Source organism: Rhinopithecus roxellana, chromosome 15 (genome assembly GCF_007565055.1).
Source record: "Rhinopithecus roxellana isolate Shanxi Qingling chromosome 15, ASM756505v1, whole genome shotgun sequence".
Lineage (NCBI taxonomy): Eukaryota > Metazoa > Chordata > Mammalia > Primates > Cercopithecidae > Rhinopithecus > Rhinopithecus roxellana.
In genome coordinates, this window is record NC_044563.1 from 66305804 (window position 1) to 66325247 (window position 19444).

Genomic DNA, 19444 nt, shown 5'->3' on the forward strand with positions numbered 1-19444 from the left:
TCTCATCATAGTGAATAAGTCTCATGAGATCTGATGGTTTTATAAAGAAGAGTTCTCCCACACAAGTTCATTTCTCTTTTTGCCTGCTGCCATTCATGGAAGACATGACCTGCTCCTCCTTGCCTTCCGCCATAATTGTGAGGCTTCTCCAGCCACGCGGAACTGCAAATCCAATTAAGCCTCTTTCTTTTGTAAATTGCCCAGTCTCCAGTGTGTCTTTATCAGCAGCATGAAAATGGACTAATACAATACTAAATACCTCCAGAGAAAATAACTCAACCATATGTACTGGTGTCACTACAAATAGGTCCCTCAGCCCTGCTTTCTCTTTCTTTCTTTTTTTTTTTTTTTCTTCAGACGGAGTCTCACACTGTTGCCCAGGCTGCTGGAGTGCAATGTCACAATCTTGGATCACTGCAACCTCTGACCCCTGGATTCACGCAATTCTCCTGAGTAGCTGGGATTACAGGTGCACACCATCACACCTGGCTAATTTTTTGTAGTTTTAGTAAAGATGGGGTTTCACTGTGTTAGCCAGACTGGTCTTGAACTCCTGACCTCGTGATCTGCCTGCCTCAGCTTTCCAGAGTGCTGGGATTACAGGCGTGAGCCACTGCGCCCAGCCCCAACTTTATCTTTTTACCTGACCTTCAATAGCTCCCTTTCTATATCCCACAGCAATAATTCCATACCATCGCCTCTTCTCACTCACCTGCCCCATCACTGAGCTTCTCTTTAGGAAGCCACCTGGCCTTCTATTTCGAGAGAAAATTGAAGTGGGGTGCGGGCTGGCTTCGGCAGGGCCTGTGTCACGGGGCCCCTTGCTCTCATGGCTGGCTTCGGCAGGGCCTGTGTCGCGGGGGGCCCCTTGCTCTCATGGCTGGCTTCGGCAGGGCCTGTGTCGCGGGGCCCCTTGCTCTCATGGCTGGCTTCGGCAGGGCCTGTGTCGTGGGGCCCCTTGCTCTCATGGCTGGCTTTCGCGGGGCCCCTTGCTCTCATGGCTGGCTTCGGCAGGGCCTGTGTCGCGGGGCCCCTTGCTCTCATGGCTGGCTTCGGCAGGGCCTGTGTCGCGGGGCCCCTTGCTCTCATGGTCCTTGCCTGTTTCTTACAAGCAGGCCTCTGCCTGAAAGAACTTTCCTCTGCTTGCCCCTTGCTCTCGCTACCGTACGTTTCCTAAAACACAATCAATTCTTTTTCATTTCCCAACTTACGGGAAAACTGTCTATGAGCCACCCCCTTCCACAGCTGACCACCCCCTTTGTGTTTCCATTTTATCACATGCACTTCTATTACAACACATCAGAACACATCACATTACACACGTGATCATGTTTCATTACATTTATATATTTATGTGTCTCTCCTTTAACTAGACTGAGAGTCCCTTGAGGAGAAGTATTGTATCTTATTTGTCTTGTTTTCTCCAACACTCTAGCACTATGCCTTTAATGTTTTGAGAAATAGGGAAAAGGAAAGAAGGAAGGACGTCTCCAGATGGTGAGTAGTGTGGCCAAGTCTCCCCACCCCACATACACATACCAGGGCACATCAGTCCTGACTCTCACCTCCTCCCGGTGATTAATCTGTTTGGAGACCGAGGCCTGCCCAGACCCCCAGGCAGGAGTTCACACCCGTCCAAATGACAAGTGCATGGGCATGTCCATCAAACCCGCTTCAGAATCAGGAAGGCACTGTTGGCTACCTTGATGCTCCAGACCATCTGGTCAGGTGGCATAGCGCCCACTTGCAAGGTCACTTCCTTACTGCCCTGAACACTCCAGATTATGCTGCCAAGTAAACTTTCTCTTTGAACTGCCACAGAAAGTCTTCAGCACTGTCGTTAGTCCCTTCATCATTCACATTTCTGTTTTAGCTCCCAACTGGGTGGCAGGGACATTTTCCAGAGCATTGTTGCCATTTTCTAAGTGTTCCTGAGGACATTAGAATGGTCTGGGAAGGTAGAGAGGGGCAGAGCCCACTTCTCGGGTTCCTCTTCTGTGGGAAGGCAGGTAGCAGTGAAAAGGTATGGACCATGAAAACATGGACTCACATTCTGCCATCTCAGGGGAGTGCCCAGTCTGCTTAGTGGACACTGATCCTAAATCAAACCATTTGCTTTAGAAGTGGTTAATCGTAAACTATGGGTCACATCTAAATGATGGCTTCTTTTGTATTCAAAGGAAGCCTCTACCCCAAAGGTAGCAATGGAAGAGATGGGAAGCTGCAACACACTTCTTGTTGGCAGAGTTTTGGGTTGGGATTTGTTTGAAGATTCCTTTAAACATCTAGGGAGTAGTCCCTGATGATGAAAGACTGCTTCCAGCACAGAGAAGATGGACAAAGGGCAACCATGAGCAGCTCTGTGCAAACGATGTGCATCCTGTGCCTAAGTGGAAAGGAGACCCACACTGCAGGCGCGGCTCCTAGGGCCCAAGGTGGATATGGAAGCTAGCTTCACGCAGAACTGACACTAACACTTTTTACACCTGGTCAGCGCTTCCAGTATTTTGTCTTCCTATAAGTTCCTGTGTAGACAACTGAAGTCAAATTTGCTAAAACCAAAAACAATCCAACATAGAGCATATTCCAAAGCAAATATATTACAGGACTATCTGAAAGAACACCTCTATCTCTGCTTTCCTTTCCTATGTTTTTGGAGAGGATAAAGTGAGAAGAGATAGAGGTGAATAGAAACCCTCATCCTTGAAGGCTCAGCATAAAGGCAGCTTCTCTGTGAGCTTCTCCTTAACCATTGCAACCCACAGTGATCTTTCGTTCCTGAGTTCCTGTACGATTTTCTATTTTACTATACCGCACGCTGACTGGCATTATTAGATAGCCAATCGCATCCAAAGCGCTGGCCTCCCCAGTTAGCAGGAGATCCTAAAGGACAAGGTCTGCTTCTATTCGCCCACCCTGCCTCTCACATTGAAGGTGGCTGATGCTCAAAATATTTGATTGTTTGTGTAATGCCACCAGCAAAGAACGCTCAATCACAGATTTGATTCTGCGATACAGTATATGAAATTTAAAACATAAACCTATCTCTGTATTGTTTCATGCCTTATGTTCTGCAATTCCTGACAACAAATGAGGTAAGCTGTGTACTGGGGACGCGGGGTACTGGCTCTAGGGGAAACCGGGTAAATGTTAAGACACACCAGGCCAATGAAACTACGCCTCCATGAAATTAAAATAAACTGGATTATTGACAGCGTGCCTAAGCAGTAACGGACAGGCTTCATTTAATTACCAGAACTAGGAAGTGTTTTAAAGCGTTTGGAAGTCTGGGTCTTAGCGGCGACTGCTGCAGGCGGCTGTTCCGTGGCACTTGGGGAATCTGCGCCCGCTCTTGGCGAGCACGCGCCCTGTGCGCGCTCAGGCTCAGGCTCAGGCTCAAACTCTACCGCGCGCAGTTGCCGTCAGGGCGGCTCCTCTCCAGCAGAGGGCGCCGGGCAGCGCCGCTCCTCAGGGCGCGCGCGGCCGCTCTCCCAGCATGCCTCGCTCCCGTCGACGTCGACCCGGAAGCTGTCGCCGGCGGCCGGCCGGCGGTCAGCCTTAACACAGGCCCGGCCGCGGAGCGCGGTCGCCCAGGTTTGCGGCGGCAGCGGGCCGAGGCCAGCGGAGAGGACCTGGATGAGCCCACTTCAGGTCGGGGCTGAGTGTGGGCGCGCGGTTCCCGGCGGCGTGTGACCCAGTCTCTGCCGGCCGCTGCCCTCTGCGTGTGTAAGTGTCCGTGGGCCCCAGGGCCCTGCACCGCCCGCCCCGAGGCCGCGAAGAGGCCTTCCGCCTGGGGCAGTATGAAGGCCGCAGAGTTTTCCTCCACAGCCGCACCTCGGCTGGAAGGGGCGAGTTCGAGGGCTCTGTTACTGTTAGCAATGGGGAGACGCGGAGCTGCCGCCGTCGCTTTGCAGTGCCTGTAGGACTTTGAGGGCCCGGAGCCCCGGTTCCCGGAAGAACACCCAGATCGCCCCATATGAGACACAGTTCATGCCCCCCTTCCCGAACTCTGAAGTAAAATCTTGAGGGCTGTCATCTGGGGAAGCCACCTTGTGCATTCAGCCATGAAGACAGAAACAGTACCACCGTTCCAGGAGACTCCCGCTGGATCCAGCTGTCACCTCAATAAGCTGTTGAGTAGCCGGAAGCTGATGGCTGTGGGGGTCTTGCTTGGCTGGCTCCTGGTCATGCACCTGCTGGTCAATGTGTGGCTGCTGTGCCTTCTGTCTGCAGTGCTAGTGGTGCTGGGAGGATGGCTGGGCTCCAGCGTCGCTGGAGCAGCTTCGGGTCGACTGCATCTGGAACGCTTCATCCCACTGGCCACCTGTCCTCCATGCCCTGAGGCAGAAAGGCAGCTGGAACAGGAGATCAACCGCACCATCCAGATGATTATTCGAGATTTTGTGTTATCCTGGTACCGTTCCGTGAGCCAGGAGCCAGCCTTTGAGGAGGAAATGGAGGCAGCCATGAAAGGGTTGGTCCAGGAGCTTCGGAGAAGGATGAGCATGATGGACTGTCGTGCTCTTGCCCAGAGTGTTCTGACGCTCTGCGGTTGTCACCTGCAGAGCTACATTCAGGCAAAGGAGGCCACTGCAGGGAAGAAGGGTCCAGTTGAGCCTTCCCACCTCTGGGAGGCTTACTGCCGGGCTACTGCCCCACATCCTGCTGTGCACAGCCCCAGTGCTGAAGTCACCCATACACGTGGCGTTGTGACTTTGTTGCTTCAAGGGCTGGTGCCCAAGCCCCACTTGGAGACTCGTACCGGACGCCATGTAGTGGTCGAACTCATCACATGCAATGTAATCTTACCACTGATCAGCAGGCTGTCAGATCCTGACTGGATCCACCTTGTGCTCGTGGGTATCTTTTCCAAGGCCAGAGATCCAGCACCTTGCCCAGCCAGTGCCCCCGAACAGCCCTCAGTGCCCACATCTCTGCCACTGATTGCTGAGGTAGAGCAGCTTCCAGAAGGGAGAACTTCTCCAGTAGCAGCCCCAGTATTTCTAAGTTACAGTGAGCCAGAGGGTCCTGCAGGCCCCTCCCCAGAGGTTGAAGAAGGCCATGAAGCTGTAGAGGGAGATTTGAGTGGGATGTGTGAAGAAAGAAAAGTGGGAAACAACTCATCTCATTTCCTACAGCCAAATCTTCGAGGTCCCCTGTTCTTATGTGAAGACTCAGAGCTGGAGTCTCCGCTGTCTGAACTGGGCAAAGAAACCATCATGCTCATGACTCCAGGCAACTTTCTCTCTGACAGGATTCAGGATGCCCTGTGTGCCTTAGAGGGTTCCCAGGCTCTGGAACCCAAAGATGGTGAGGCATCTGAAGGAGCAGAGGCTGAGGAGGGTCCAGGGACAGAAACAGAGACAGGCCTGCCGGTCTCCACACTGAATTCCTACCCAGAGATCCAGATCGACACAGCAGACAAGGAGATAGAACAAGGAGATGTTACCACCTCTGTTACAGCTTTGCTGGAAGGGCCAGAAAAGACCTGCCCGTCGCGGCCCTCATGCTTAGAGAAGGATCTCACCCGTGATGTGAGCTCCCTTGAGCCTACTCTGCCACCAGTTCTGCTTTCCTCCTCTCCACCTGGTCCTCTCAGCTCAGCCCCCTTCAGCTTTGAGCCCCTAACCAGTCCAGATGGCCCAGTTATCATCCAGAACCTTCGTATCACTGGCACCATTACAGCCCGAGAGCACAGTGGCACTGGATTCCACCCATACACACTCTATACTGTGAAGGTAACAGGATTAAAACTGTGGGTGCTCACCCGGGCTAGGAGTGGGTTTGGAAAGCAGTCAGTGAAGCAAATGTTCTCTGGGGAGAGATGCTCTTAGTTTGAAGTGTTTCTCTCAATAGGCATCTATCTCTGTGAATGGTCTGAAGCTAATGTGTAAAGCAGAGTAGCATTTATCCTGTACTCACACAAACAGTCCTGGAACTTCAGAGCTGCTAGAATGCTGAGGGTTATATTTTCAGTGGTTCCCAAACTTGGCTGCACCTCCAAATCACTTGAGCTGCCTTGCATATATACAGATTCTGACACACTGATGGATTCAGATGAGAATTTCTAAGGAGGGGTCCCTGGATTCTCTATTTATTTATTTTGTATTTCAAATAGAACTCTCCAGGTAACATGGAGTCAGCCTGTCCTACGTCCATTTTGGGAGAATTGCCTCTCTCATCCAACCAACCCTCTTCATATTATCTGTTGTCAAGTTGCTCCCAAGTCTGTGCTTAAACACCTCCAAGAGTCAAAAACTTGCTGTCTTCTGAGATAGGTATAGGTAAATAACCTACCTTCCTAAAACAAAGTACAAAATATACTAGTATTTTGAAAAAGAAATGAGCAGGGAAGAAGTTTAGAAAATTCTTGGGCAAGATCCTACCCATTGGATTTTCCTTGCCTTCCACTTGAGTTTCTCTCATTTGAGTCCAGAAGCTACCACCAGGCACAGCCTGCTTGCTTCACTCCTCCCCAAGAACTCCCAATCCAGGTGAGAGGGAGAAGGCCTTCCTTGATCTGCTCAACACAGCTGCATCATGACATAGCATTTTAGAAAGTAACAATAAGACATTTTCAAGTAAGACAGAGTGGAAGTAATTAGAAATGCCTATATGTGAACACACAAACACACTCACACTCCTTGTAGGCAAATTGTAGAAGTACAGATCAGTACTGGTCATAAAATAACTGAGACTAGCCTCAAATGACTGGTATAACTTTGTTAACATTTTCCTGCCTTTTTGTTCTTATTCTGGATGTCCCTATGCCATGCACCTTCCTCACATTTAAGTGTTGGCTCTGGTTATTTCATCTTTTGTAAATGACTGTTCCTATACTGACATTAAACAGCAGATTTTTTTTCCTCCTTATTAGCAGAAAAATTAAGTTGATGAATAGAATGTTTAAGTTCACAGTCTTTCCCATTATTCTTTTTTGTTGTTGCTAGATTTTGACATCTTCTACTACTTCAATTAAGCATTAGAAAAGAATAAAGTAAAAAATGAGAACAAAGTAATATAGCCAATTATGAGTAGTTTGAAATTGGTTTTAGATTTTTATATGGACATATAACTGATTTTAAATTGTATGTCAATATTATTATACTTTCTGATAGTAAATAGTTTTCAGTTTATGTGATGGAAGTAACCATAACAGTGTTGAAAACTGGCCCTCAAGAAGCAGCATATTCCACAGAAAGCCTCATAGTTCCCAAACGCTCCAGGCTTGAGAGCCCCACCCTGAATGTCACCTGTCTCTCTTATCTGGTCTTTCCTCCTCAGTACTGTTCTGAGAGACTGCTTTGCTCACATCAGCTCATAATGAATACCCTAACTGTCTCCAAAAAATTGTAAAGCACCAGCCTCAAGTCCCACCAACAAGGAGTTAGTTTTTTCCGTCTCTCGCCCACAGTATACCTCAACCAAAAAATAATAACCTATTCCTAATGAGAAGGCGCACATATATACTTCTCCCACAACGTTTCATTGTGTCTTAACCACCCTGTCAAGAAGTGGGCCCCCAAGCTGAGTTCCAGATTCCATGCTATCCGTGGCGTTCACTCTTTGGGGAACATGAGGTGTAAGTCATCTTTTCCACATACCAACCCCTCTAAGCTTAGGAAGACAGTGGACTTTGACCCCTTATCACATCTCCAATTTTCACGTGACTTCTATGATACAGATGATAGGTACTTAGGAAAAATTCGGTTTAGCTCAAGAATAACAATCAGGAAAATTAATCTGCCTGAAACAAAACAAATACCCTTTAATTTATTCCAGATAAACAAATGATTTTTATCTCCTGTTTGGATTACTTGTTCTTCCCTTAACTAATATAAACAATCATGGGGGAGTATAATGGAAAAATGGTTTTCCCCTTATAATTTTTAGCCCTGTAATTTAAAGGTGATAGAGGCAGTATCATTTTTATGGATGTTATGCCTACTATTCAGATATTCATTTGAAAAATAGTTATGTAGCCATTTTTGTAAGTAAAGGAAGTATCTGGGAGAGGGAGCTTTCAGTTGAAAGTCGTAGTGTAAAGGAGTGAAACTCTTTTCTGACTTTCTGAGCAATTAGATATAGGAGGTTCTGGAACAGACTAGGAACATCTCCCTCCCTTTGTTCTTAGTTTCTTACTCTTGCTATGTGGCCATTGACCAAGTAGTCAGTAAAGCCAGAGTAGACGATTGCTGAGACCCGGCTGATTCAATCAATTTGTTCATTGAACAGTACGAGACAGCCCTTGATGGTGAAAACAGCAGCGGCCTGCAGCAGCTGGCCTACCACACTGTGAATCGTCGCTATCGAGAGTTCTTGAATCTGCAGACCCGACTGGAGGAGAAACCAGATCTACGAAAGTTCATCAAAAGTCAGGAGTTTCCCCAACCCCTACTGCCGCTTGCTTCCCACGTCAAGCCACCTTGACTGGCCTGTTGGTTTACGGGAGGGATTGGGGAGGAGAATGCCATTTCAAGGTTCTCTGCTCCCTGGGTTTGCTTCAGGAGTTCTGAGGTTTAGTGCTGGACAGCAGCAATCACATTCTTTCAGAGGTAGTCCTTTATTGCCAACTGCTTTGTTCTGGAGCCACATCTAGTTTAAGATTAAAAAATAAGTGTTCACATTTCCACCTGTGCCTGTAAGTTAGTGTCAGGAGTTAAATTAACTTTTCCAGATTCATAGATAGGTGGTTCTTAAATATTAAAATATTACACAGAAGTTGTTGCCACCTTCTTTCCTTTAACATCCAGATCTTTTGTGTGCTGTTTGACAACTCTCAGGCACGGGGGACTGGTTTTTTTTTTTTTTTTTTGGAGACGGAGTCTTGCTCTCGTCACCTAGGCTGGAGTGCAATGTCACGATCTTGGCTCAGTGCAACCTCCACCTCCCAGGTTCAGGCGATTCTCCTGCCTCAGCCTCCAGAGTAGCTGGGATTACAGGAGCCTGCCATTACGCCTGGCTCATTTTTGTATTTTTAGTAGAGATGGGGTTTCCTCATATTGGTCAGGATGGTCTTGAACTCCTGACCGCAAGCAGTCCACCCGCCTCGGCCTCCCAAAGTGCTAGGATTATAGATGTGAGCCGCCACCCCTCTCTAAATATTTTTGTAATGTAATAAAATTTCACTCTAAGAGTTAGCTAGTAACTGGTTACTTTGTTTTTTAAAAATGGTGATGATTACCCAAATAAACAGTTTAACAAGTTTGGGCATAAATTATGCATTTTCTTTCTTAATATAATAGCTAATACTGAGCCAAGCTTGAAAATGTGTGCCAGGTTCTCTCCTAAGCACTTTACACATGTTAGCTCTTTTAATGCTCCCATCAGCCTATGAGATAGGTACCCTCATTGTCCTCATCTTATGGAAGAGAAACAAAGTCAGAAAGAATACCAATGATCTAAGATCTTTATTATAGTAGAGATTTAGCCCAAATTTAAACTTGGGTCTCTGCACTTTAGAACCCTCTCTTGTAACAAGTTAGTGTTGTGTGGATCATATGGATCATATGTATATTTGGAACTCCTGGAATTTTTTTTTTAATCCAAGGAAATATATTCAATAGTTCTGTTTTCTTTATATGTTTTATATGGAATAGCTCTCTGTGAATGTTAAATGAGTGAATATTTTGGTTTTTTTTTTTAGATGTGAAAGGTCCTAAAAAGCTCTTTCCAGATCTTCCATTTGGAAATATGGACAGTGACAGAGTAGAAGCCCGTAAGAGCCTCCTAGAATCATTCCTAAAGGTCAGCACCCTTCTCTTTTGGCCTTGTTCTCATTTTAACCTGGGTGTCTAACCCCAGAATACCCAAGCCAAGGCAGAGAGATCTGGAGACTGGAATTTCTCTTTAAAATTTTTGTGTGTGTTTTATTTTTGCAGCAACTCTGTGCCATTCCGGAGATCGCTAACAGTGAGGAGGTGCAGGAGTTCCTTGCTCTGAACACAGATGCTCGTATTGCCTTTGTCAAGAAACCACTTATGGTCTCTAGAATAGACAAGGTACCAGCAGGGCCACTGTGCTCAGCTTTAGTTTTGATCTGTAAATGAGGAGGATTCATCAGAATGGAGGTAGTGCTTGAAAAATAAGAGCGGTAGGGTGTGGGAAGGGGCAGCACAGAGGCGTCAATAGAACATGGACTCAAATTGTCAAGACCTGTTGCCAAATATTGGGTGAATCATCAGCTCGCTGAATCACAGGGAACAGCTGGTGGGAAACAGCACCCCAATACTCTTAAGTATACACATATCTTCTGGGGTATTACTATATTGTTACACTGTTGGAGGCATGTAAAGATCAATGTGTGTCTTCACAGATAGCTGGCAGGAGGGGTGGTCTTTCAGAGGGTAAAGGTCATTTCCAGTGTTGGGTCACCCAGGAAAGAGAACCCTAAGACAGGACACGAGGCTGGATTTAAAGTGGTGTCATGGTTCTCCGCTAGAGAACACAGTATGGAGAGAATTGTACCTTCTTCAAGAGGTTGTCTCAGCACCTATGGAGATGGTAGGAAGAAGGACGTTTGTGTAACATGTCGGAGCTTGTAAGCAGTGGTTACCAACTGATATGAGTGTCTCTGGGGCAGAAGTCTGAGGCTTAAGTTTGTCAAAAGTGATGTGTGTTTTATCGGGTTGGGAAACACGCATTGGCGGAAGAGGAGCCTCCCTCTTCTCATCTAGGCTTAGAGCAACAAATAAAATAGAATTTCATGTAGTAGGTGTTAGGGGATAGCCACTGCTATGGAAAAAACTACAAACTAAAAAGGGATCAACTGGGTAAATGCCTAGGGTTCCATGCAGATATCATTCATCCGTTATTTCCACATCTACTTACTGGATGCCTGTTTTGAGCCAGGCACTCTACTAGTTGCTGTTCATACATCAGTGAATGAGATGGATGAGGACCTCCCCACCCTCACAGACTACAATTCTGTGATCCTGGAGAACAAGTTGTATTTTCTAAGCTGCATTATCTAAATTCATGCATCCTCAGTGTTCTTTCCCTAGTTTGTTCTCCCCCAGTCTTTACTGTAGTCTGCTGACCACTCTCTTCAGCCTTGTCTTGGCTATGCCAGCTTACTCCTTGTGGAAGAATACCACAAGAATGACTCAAAGAAGGCATGGTGCTGCTCTGAGCCAGCAGTGTTAATTAGCAGGAAGCACCAGAGGAAGAGTAAATGTTTCATTCTGTTTCTTGGGTAGTTTAAGGTTTCGTTTGTACATTGTCCTTTTTAGCAAATATCTGTATATCATCTTGCCATTCTGAAGAAATAGAGGTTATTCTTAATCTTCAGTGAGGATTATTTTATTTGGTCTTTATGAGTAGAGAAGTTACAACAAATCAACTCCAGATACCTTAGTTTTGACCTGAGTGATTTTTGTTATTTTTTCTGTACTTAAAGAAATTGTTTGAATTGACTAGAAAAACTGATTGTTTGCTCTGTGTAAGTTACTCTAAGCATGTTAATATTACCTATGCCTCTAAACTGTATTTTTATTTTTGATCATCTTCTTCACTCTTCCTTTCTCTTTATACTCCTATCTATGTACTTCCACTGGTGCACATGTTGATGAAGTTGTTATCAATTTGGAAACTAGAAATCACTTTTTTATATAAAAAGAAAGAAATTGAAAGATGCATCATCAGCCTGCATAACTCCTAGGTTTTTATTTCTCTCACTGTTGGTTTTGGCTTCTTTTCCCATGGCGTTGTTTGTTTTACTCCTCAAGGAAAAAGATATTTGTGGCCATGGAAAAAAGGAAAGATAGTTGTCACTGTCATTAGCTGGTATTCGACCTTGCTACTGGATAAGGCTTTGCTAGAGAGCCTGGCCCCTCTCCTCATCCTGTTGCGTAAAGTGCTGTAAGGTGACTGCTTGCTTGGCAGTGTCCATCTGTGGATGTGGATGGCCTTACTGACCCTGCACCTCTGACCCCTGCAGATGGTGGTGAGTGCCATTGTGGACACCTTGAAGACAGCGTTTCCTCGCTCTGAACCCCAGAGTCCCACAGAGGAGCTGAGTGAGGCCGAGACTGAAAGCAAGTCCCAGACAGAAGGCAAGAAGGCTGGCAAGTGAGAAGCCCTCAGTCACCCAGGCACCTTTCCCCAGTTCCCAGATTGATCCCCAATCCTCAGCAAACGCTCACCCTATTCTCAAGCCCTAGAGGAGAGGAGGTGGGTCAGACATACCAGTTTTTAGGCGAAACTAGACCCCAGGCTCCTCAGTGCTCCACCCGGAGGAGCCTGTGGTGCTGCAGAGGCAGCACTGCTGAATGTTTGGTTTTGCCATGGGAACCTGGGGCCCAACTGACCAGAGATGTTTGACTAGGAGGAATACTCTCTTTTGAATAGGATATTCTCTTTTCTCTTTTCCTGGAAAATTGAGATGTTTCTTTCCTAAGAATTAAGGCTTATAACTGATCTCTGTTTGCCATCATTTCTGGAAATCTTGGCTCAGAAGTTGCATATATTAGCAATAAACAGGAAAAGGCTAGGATGGAAACCCACAGGGCCTATTTTAGTAACTGGTTGACTACTGCTACTGTCTCCTGCACTAGGGCCCCAGCTGTTTCCTGGCAGCATTCAAAGCCAACATGTGGCAAGCAAGGGCACCACATGTACCCTTACTGCAAATGTCTTCTATATCTGGGTCCTTATGAAGAAAGAGCATCTGTGTGTGTGTGTGTGTGTGTGTGTGTCTGACTCTTTGTCTCTGTGCTTATGTTTCGTGGGCCAGCAATAACAGACTCACAGCACCTAACCTTTTCTTAACTGGGCCTATCTATTGAAGGATGACCATGATACCTGTGCTTATGAGTCTCTGTCCCTTGAAACATTGATGTTATCACTTGCAGTTCCTTCTCTAGTTTTATTTGGAACACGGGGAATAAATGGATGTCCAAAAAGGATCCACCGTGAACCGCAATAATAAAAACTTGGTCTATGCCACCTGTCTGTTTCATCTTCAGCAAATTTTTAATGAGTGCCTAGTATGTGTTAGCTAATCTTTCCTGTGGGAATATAACCATGATACAGACTGATGCCAGTTTTACTTAGCAGAAGCCATTTCACAAGTGCACTGTAGACCTAGCTTAGTGTATGCGTTACATTGTCTATTAAGAATTGCGAGAATATACACTGTTTGGGAGATTGCAGGGCCAAGGCTTCCCTGGCAGCTGTGACCGTCTGATCACAGTAAGGTCCCCAGAATAAGTACAGATATTCTTGTTGTCATTTATTATCAGTACTTGCCAGCCCTTTGTGTGGGGCTCAAGACCGTAAATTACATCCTGTTTCTGCTCTTTGTTTCTGTACCAGGTCCAGGCTGAGGTTCTCATCCAGTAAAATTTCGCCAGCACTAAGTGTGACTGAAGCACAAGACAAGATTCTTTATTGTCTCCAGGAAGGCAATGTGGTAAGAACCAAAACCCAAAGAATGTGGGGCAAAAATATCTGAGATGTTGGTCCTGTAGTTATAGGCAGTTGAGATATTCTCTAAAGTCAGATATGTCCTGCTAAATGACTTCATCAGCCTTTGGATCTCCAACTTTTATGCTAAAAGTATTTTCTCTGAGTGGTTTGGAATTCCTACCAGTTCTGGCTTGGCAGGTTGGCTTCTCAACCATGGTGGGTTTGGGATAGTGGATGACAAGATGAGAAAGAAAGCTAGTTCCTGGAAAAAAATGGATGACCGAAAATTTGTGCAGATCTTATCATCCCAGGGCAGGCTGTATTACCTGCAACTTGGGTAAAAAATAAAATCTTTCCTAAAGTAGTCAGAGCATCGGTTGGCTTTTATACCCAAGGTACTTATGCAGGGGAGAGGCAGGGAAACCTAGAGTGCCACATTTGCTCCTCTACTGTCAGCATTCCTTATGTGATACGCCACTGGCTATTGCTTAGGAGTCCGAGACCCTATCCATGTCTGCGATGGAATCTTTTGTTGAAAAACAGACAAAGTTACTGGAAATGCAGCCAACAAAAGCCCCAGAAAAAGATCCTGAACAGCCCCCTAAAGGACATGTGGACAGTTGCTTGTCAGATGCAGCTGTGCCAGCCCAAGACCCCAGCAACAGCGATCCAGGTGAGTGGCGAGGTCTCTGCTCCCATGGAGAAGGGAGCCAGGGTGGCATCCACTTGGGACTTGGGATAGTTGGAGTTTGTAACTTTGATTTCTGTTCCATTCAGCTGCATGCCATGTGTTGAACTCCAGTGTTGGAGGTGCTGTGTTGGGGCACAGAGATGAGTAGGACACAGTTGCCAGAGCGGATTCAAGCAGCAGAGCAGGGCACAAACAGGGAGTTCTAATCCAGCAGGACGAGACCATGCTGATAATATTGATAGCTCATTGAACTTATTTTTGGCATATCAGACTCTTGGATTTCTTTAGAATCTTTCTTCCTTTAGTGTCCCGGTTTCCTGGTTTCCTTCATGCCCTTCTTGTGGCTTCTTAGTCCAGTCTCTTGGCCCCATGATCCACCTGCCAGAGCTTGATTTTTGGCTCACTGTTCCTATTCTACATACTCTTCCAGGGTGACGCCAGCTGTACTCTTGGCTACAGCTGTAACGCATGTGTGGTGATGCCTTAAATATTGAATATTGTATATCTTCACTTGGATATACCATAGGGCAACTGAAATATTATGTGTTCAAGATGGAAATTGTCTTATTTCCCCAGATCTATTCTTTTTTCTGTATTTACTGCCATGGCAGATGATACAACCTGGTTACCCAACAAAGTAGGGAGGGAGAAGAGATGAAAGCTCTGCTTCTTCCTTATTTGTATTGGAGGCAGAGCAAGTTCGCCTTCCAGGAGAAGAGCAGATGTGTACTCTGTAGAAGAAAAATTCAAAGCTCTAGATACTAATTAGTATATTTACTGAACAAGAACTTAAAATAAGTATATCGGTTCCATCAAGATAAAGTCCTCTGTTGAGAATAAAAGATCGCAAAATCTTGGATTCAAAAATGGGGAAAAAGCTGATCTCACTATTCTTTCTCAGGTGCCCATAAACAAATCACCTGACATCTCTTCTGAGGGCCTCGATTTAAGTCTGTGAAAACTGGGATGAACAGCCCCATCCCTTCACACATATCTCACGATTAAGTAAATAGAGTAATATGACAGTGAAAGCGTCAGAAACTCTGAGAGACTGTAGCGATGGCGGGGGGTGGAGGCAGTGCGGTAAGAATGTCATTCTAGGCAAAGTCCAGCCTGTACATGTTGAACATAATATCTCTAGAGGGATGATTTAGGCCTGAAACCCTTCTTCTTTCTCTGAGAGACTCAAAATGCTCATATGATTAAAAAAAAAAATGCGTCATTTTCTGTAGGAGAACTGACTTGGTGGTACCTTGTTTGCTTTCTTATTTTTCACTGCTATAACTAATTCTTACCACATGGTGGCAGCTCCAGGCAAATGCAAAACCTGAGAGAATCATACAATTGAGGACTAGGGCTCAGGATGATGCTATCTCCCAAGGAATGCAATATCCCATCTTTGAGAAGATGATTAGAAATCAAACAACATATCAGCTCCCAATCTTTGCAATACAAACAGAAAAGAAACTATACATTATATGGGGTTAAGAGGGAAGTATGATTCAGTTCTAGTAGATCTGTCCAAATCAGAAGTCATTCATGTTCAAGGAGAGCTGGGGCAAGGTGACCCAGAGAATACCCATTGATCCTACACTAGCAAAGTCATTGTTGATACTACTTATAATATTAATCACAGCAGTAGCACCAGATATCTCAGATTCATTCTGTAACGTCACATACTTGGAGGCAAATCAGAAGTGACATTGGGACCCCAGGACAGGTTTAAACAATACATGCTTCCTTCCACAAAATACATTTTTTCAGGAAACCTTAGTTTAGCATGGGTATAAGCTCATGTGTGGCCCTTCCAGTCTTTGAAACATGATGAATGTAGTAATTGTTACGGCATTTTGCCAGAGGTGTGGTGTTCTTCCTAGAACCAAATGTTATCTCAAAATCAGACTGAAGCCTCCTGAATCCTAACCCCACAGCTCTGTGTAATGGAGGTTTTTCAGGAAAGTGAATGCCAAATCTTTCCTCACTTCTGCCCTGGTGTTTCCCTAATGCTTTGTGGGGGTGAGTGGAATGCAGGGTTGGAAAGAGAGGAGGCCTTGCCAGTTGCACTTAGTCACTAGTTGTGAGCTTTTATTTGGAACAAAGTATTCAGCATCCTGGGGAAATATAGAAGAAATAGAAACTAAGTAGGCCAAATAAGTGCGTATGTGTATGTGTGTGTGTATATATGTGTGTGTGTATATATATGATTAGAAGATACATATATATGATTAGAAGATATATATATATCTTTTAAAAACATAGAAGCATTCATTAGGTTACAATATCAGGAACATTAATTAAAAATGTAAAGAAATGCCGAGCCTGTCACTGAACCTTCTAGATATGAGTTAAACATCTCTTGATTTGAGTGGAGAGGGATTGCAGAAATACCAGATGATCGGCATGAAGGTAGAGAGACACAGGTGCCACCCAGCACCTTGCAAGATGTTCCTCAAGTATGGGTCTCTTCTGAGTTACTCTTGATGCCATTTTGTCCCTCAGGAACAGAGACAGAGTTAGCTGACACAGCCCTAGATCTGCTCCTCTTGCTACTAACAGAACAGTGGAAATGGCTGTGTACCGAAAACATGCAGAAGTGTCTTCGTCTTATCTTTGGGACCCTAGTTCAAAGGTAAGACTGCTGAATTCTCCCTCACATCAGAATCTCAAATTGCAGAAAAGGTGGATGCAATGCTGAATAGTGTACAGGGAATCTGCAGCCGTAAGAGAAGATAGATTCTCTGTTACAGGGGTTGCAGGAATCAAAAATGCCTTGAGAGTATCAGAAAGCTTTTATTAACTACCTTGTTGTCTACAATTTGAAAGTATCCAGTTCTGTAAGACTTCTGGCATAGTATACTGAGTTGCAGACACTGTGTGTGATCCTAAAATACTTAGCTGAACTCTTCCTCCTCTCAATTTTCCACCCAGTTTTATCCTCCAGCCCTGCACCTTTCACTTGGTTGTGGTGGACATTTGTCTTGACTGACATTATGTCACCAGTGTGATGATAAACAGTGGGAAAGAAAAGGAGAAAACATCAGTGCTCTTGAAATAAAGATTGTTTTCTCTGAGAGGGGCATAAATATTCACAGTTGAAGTACTTACTGACACAGGATGGTAAAGAATAGAGGGAAATTTGGATTTGCAAGTTGGCTTTTCTAATCCAGGCTTTGTAATCCTCACACCATTTGATCTCCTGAAAGATTTGTACACAGGTGGAGTTTTTAGCTGCTGACTTTCTAACTGTGGAACTGATGTAAGCTTTGCTAACCTGAAGTAGGCCAGAAACACTCTCTCTGAGCCAGGCAGACACATGTAGTGCTTGGGTTTTGGCTACTCTTGTTTTGAACTCCCTCTTATGAGACATCCTGGCACATCCAAAAGTAAGAGGAAGCCAAATGCTGACCTTCTCTTAGCATGAGGCTCATGCTAACGGGTCACTCAAAAAATATATCCTTATAACAAAAAATTATGTGTCTATTCTTTACCAAGTCAAAAAGTTATTAACAGCAAGCAATTAAATCTCCCTTTTCTAAGTTGCATAGGATCAGGGAGGTTTAATAAACTTGAATCATAAAGAGGCCAAGTGAAAGAAGATGATGCACATCTATATTTGCTACGTGCTTATGTATGCCAGCACCCAATCTCCATTTACATGTATTTTTTTATAGTGGTCAAGTGAGGTAGGTAGCCCCATTTTACAGAATGAGAAAATAGAACTTGGCAAAGTCAACTAACACGCCCAAGGTCATCATTAGTAGCACACTTAGAATTTTAAGCCAGATTTGTATCACTTCAACCCCAATGTGCTTTTTTCATGTATCTTGTAGCCTTAAGACTGATCTCCAAGTGAAACCTGCATATAAAATGCTGACTGGTCTTTGTCCCTTTAAGCTTTTCCCCTTGTACCTACTCAATATTCAGCCCTGCCACTGGAGTGCCTTTTTCTGAAAAACAAATCTGAACATATATTCTGCACTTAAAATCTTTCAGTAGTATCCTATTACCTACCAAAGTGGTTTTTCCAGTATGTGTCCTAGGGTTCTAGGGTTCTGCAGAAGTGCTTCTGAAGCTAACTTAGAAGCTAAGGGAAAACTGAGTGACCATGACCCAACCACAGAAGCTCCACTTCAGTCAGTTTCATATACTGGGGATCTAGGTAAGGCTTTGTTTGGAAAAGGGCTCCACTCTGTTTAAAATATGCACTTATTTCTTTATTTATATTAAATTTATATTAAAATTCCACCTCCTTTCTTTCTTGGCGTGATCTGGTTTCAGTCTTATTTTTCATTTTCCACCATGTAAACTGTCCATCATTGCCTGAATATTCTGTGGTCTTTTACCCCCAGGCCTTTGCTCATCTTCCTGTATCTGACTTCGGATGGTCTTTCTCTACCTGTTCTTTTCGTGTTCCTTCCATGTGTTCGTAACTTTCCCACTTCTTGTCTGCTTGGCCTACTGCAAAACATTTTTCATATATTAAGCATAAAATGTCATTTATTCTGTGAAACCTTCTGTAGCATCTGCTCTCTTTCCCCTAGAATTAAGGAGTCCTCTTCTCTAACTCGCAAAGTTTTAATAATAGTGCTTATCACAGTGTGTTATATAAATGATCTGCTTTTCCTACACTAGTGGTTGTCAACTGGGGGACACTTTTGTCCCCCAGGGGACATTTGCCAGTATCGGGAGATATTTTTGGTTGTCACAACTGGAAAGGGGCTGTGGGATGCCTACTGGCATCTAGTGGGTGTAGGCCAGGCATGCTGCCAGACATCCTTCAGCTACACAGGACAGTCCACCGTGCCAAACGAAATGAATTATCCTGCCCAAAATATCAGTATTACTGAGCTTGAGAAACCCTGTGTAGACTATTAGTTCTTTAAGGACCAGAACTAGCTTTGTGTCCCCAGCAGCTTATACAGGGCCTGGACATAGTAGGTACTCATTAAATATTTAATAAAGAAATAAACATTTCCCTTCCCAGTACCTTTACACTTGAAAGTATAGTCTCTTTAGTTGTATTCTGTCACCTCTGGATGTCACTAATTGGGCCTTCATTTTTCTTCTTCTTTTGGATTTCCCTTTGTTAATCTTCTAAGTGGTTTAAAGAAACAAAAAAAAAATGAGAAGATCCCAAAACTAGCTAGAATGTGATCATTAATAACCCCTTCTCCTTGAGGTCATTTACATGACAAATTGGTTTCAGAACACAATAAATTATTCAGTATGAGGATAAAAGTATAGATGAGTTAGGAGAAATTCAAAGAAGATTGAGATCCTTATATAAAAGAGGTAGGAAAAAGTTTACCTGAAGTTTGAATAACTTAGAATATTCAAGGGCTTGGG

The 19444-nt window shown here is 44.6% G+C and overlaps 1 protein-coding gene across 12 annotated transcripts in view; it reads left to right on the forward strand.

Moving 5' to 3' along the window:
* Positions 1-3496: 3496 nt before the first annotated feature.
* The window catches only part of SNX19 (sorting nexin 19), a 114127-nt gene continuing 98179 nt past the window's right edge, over positions 3497-19444 (forward strand). For 9 of the 12 annotated variants that reach the window (XR_004053511.1, XR_004053512.1, XR_004053509.1 and 6 more), the window contains exons 1-8: positions 3497-5738; positions 8236-8374; positions 9647-9747; positions 9882-10001; positions 11939-12069; positions 13315-13411; positions 13900-14080; positions 16598-16727. Coding sequence is in view for 3 of the 12 variants with exons in the window: in XM_010370849.2 (XP_010369151.1) it covers positions 4065-5738; positions 8236-8374; positions 9647-9747; positions 9882-10001; positions 11939-12069; positions 13315-13411; positions 13900-14080; positions 16598-16727 (2573 nt within the window). In the remaining 9 variants the exon portion in view is untranslated. Of the gene's footprint in view, positions 5739-8235; positions 8375-8407; positions 8556-9646; positions 9748-9881; positions 10002-11938; positions 12070-13314; positions 13412-13899; positions 14081-16597; positions 16728-19444 lie in introns of those variants that run through there. The other 3 variants (XR_004053515.1, XM_010370850.2, XM_030917412.1) reach the window with 2 other exon arrangements.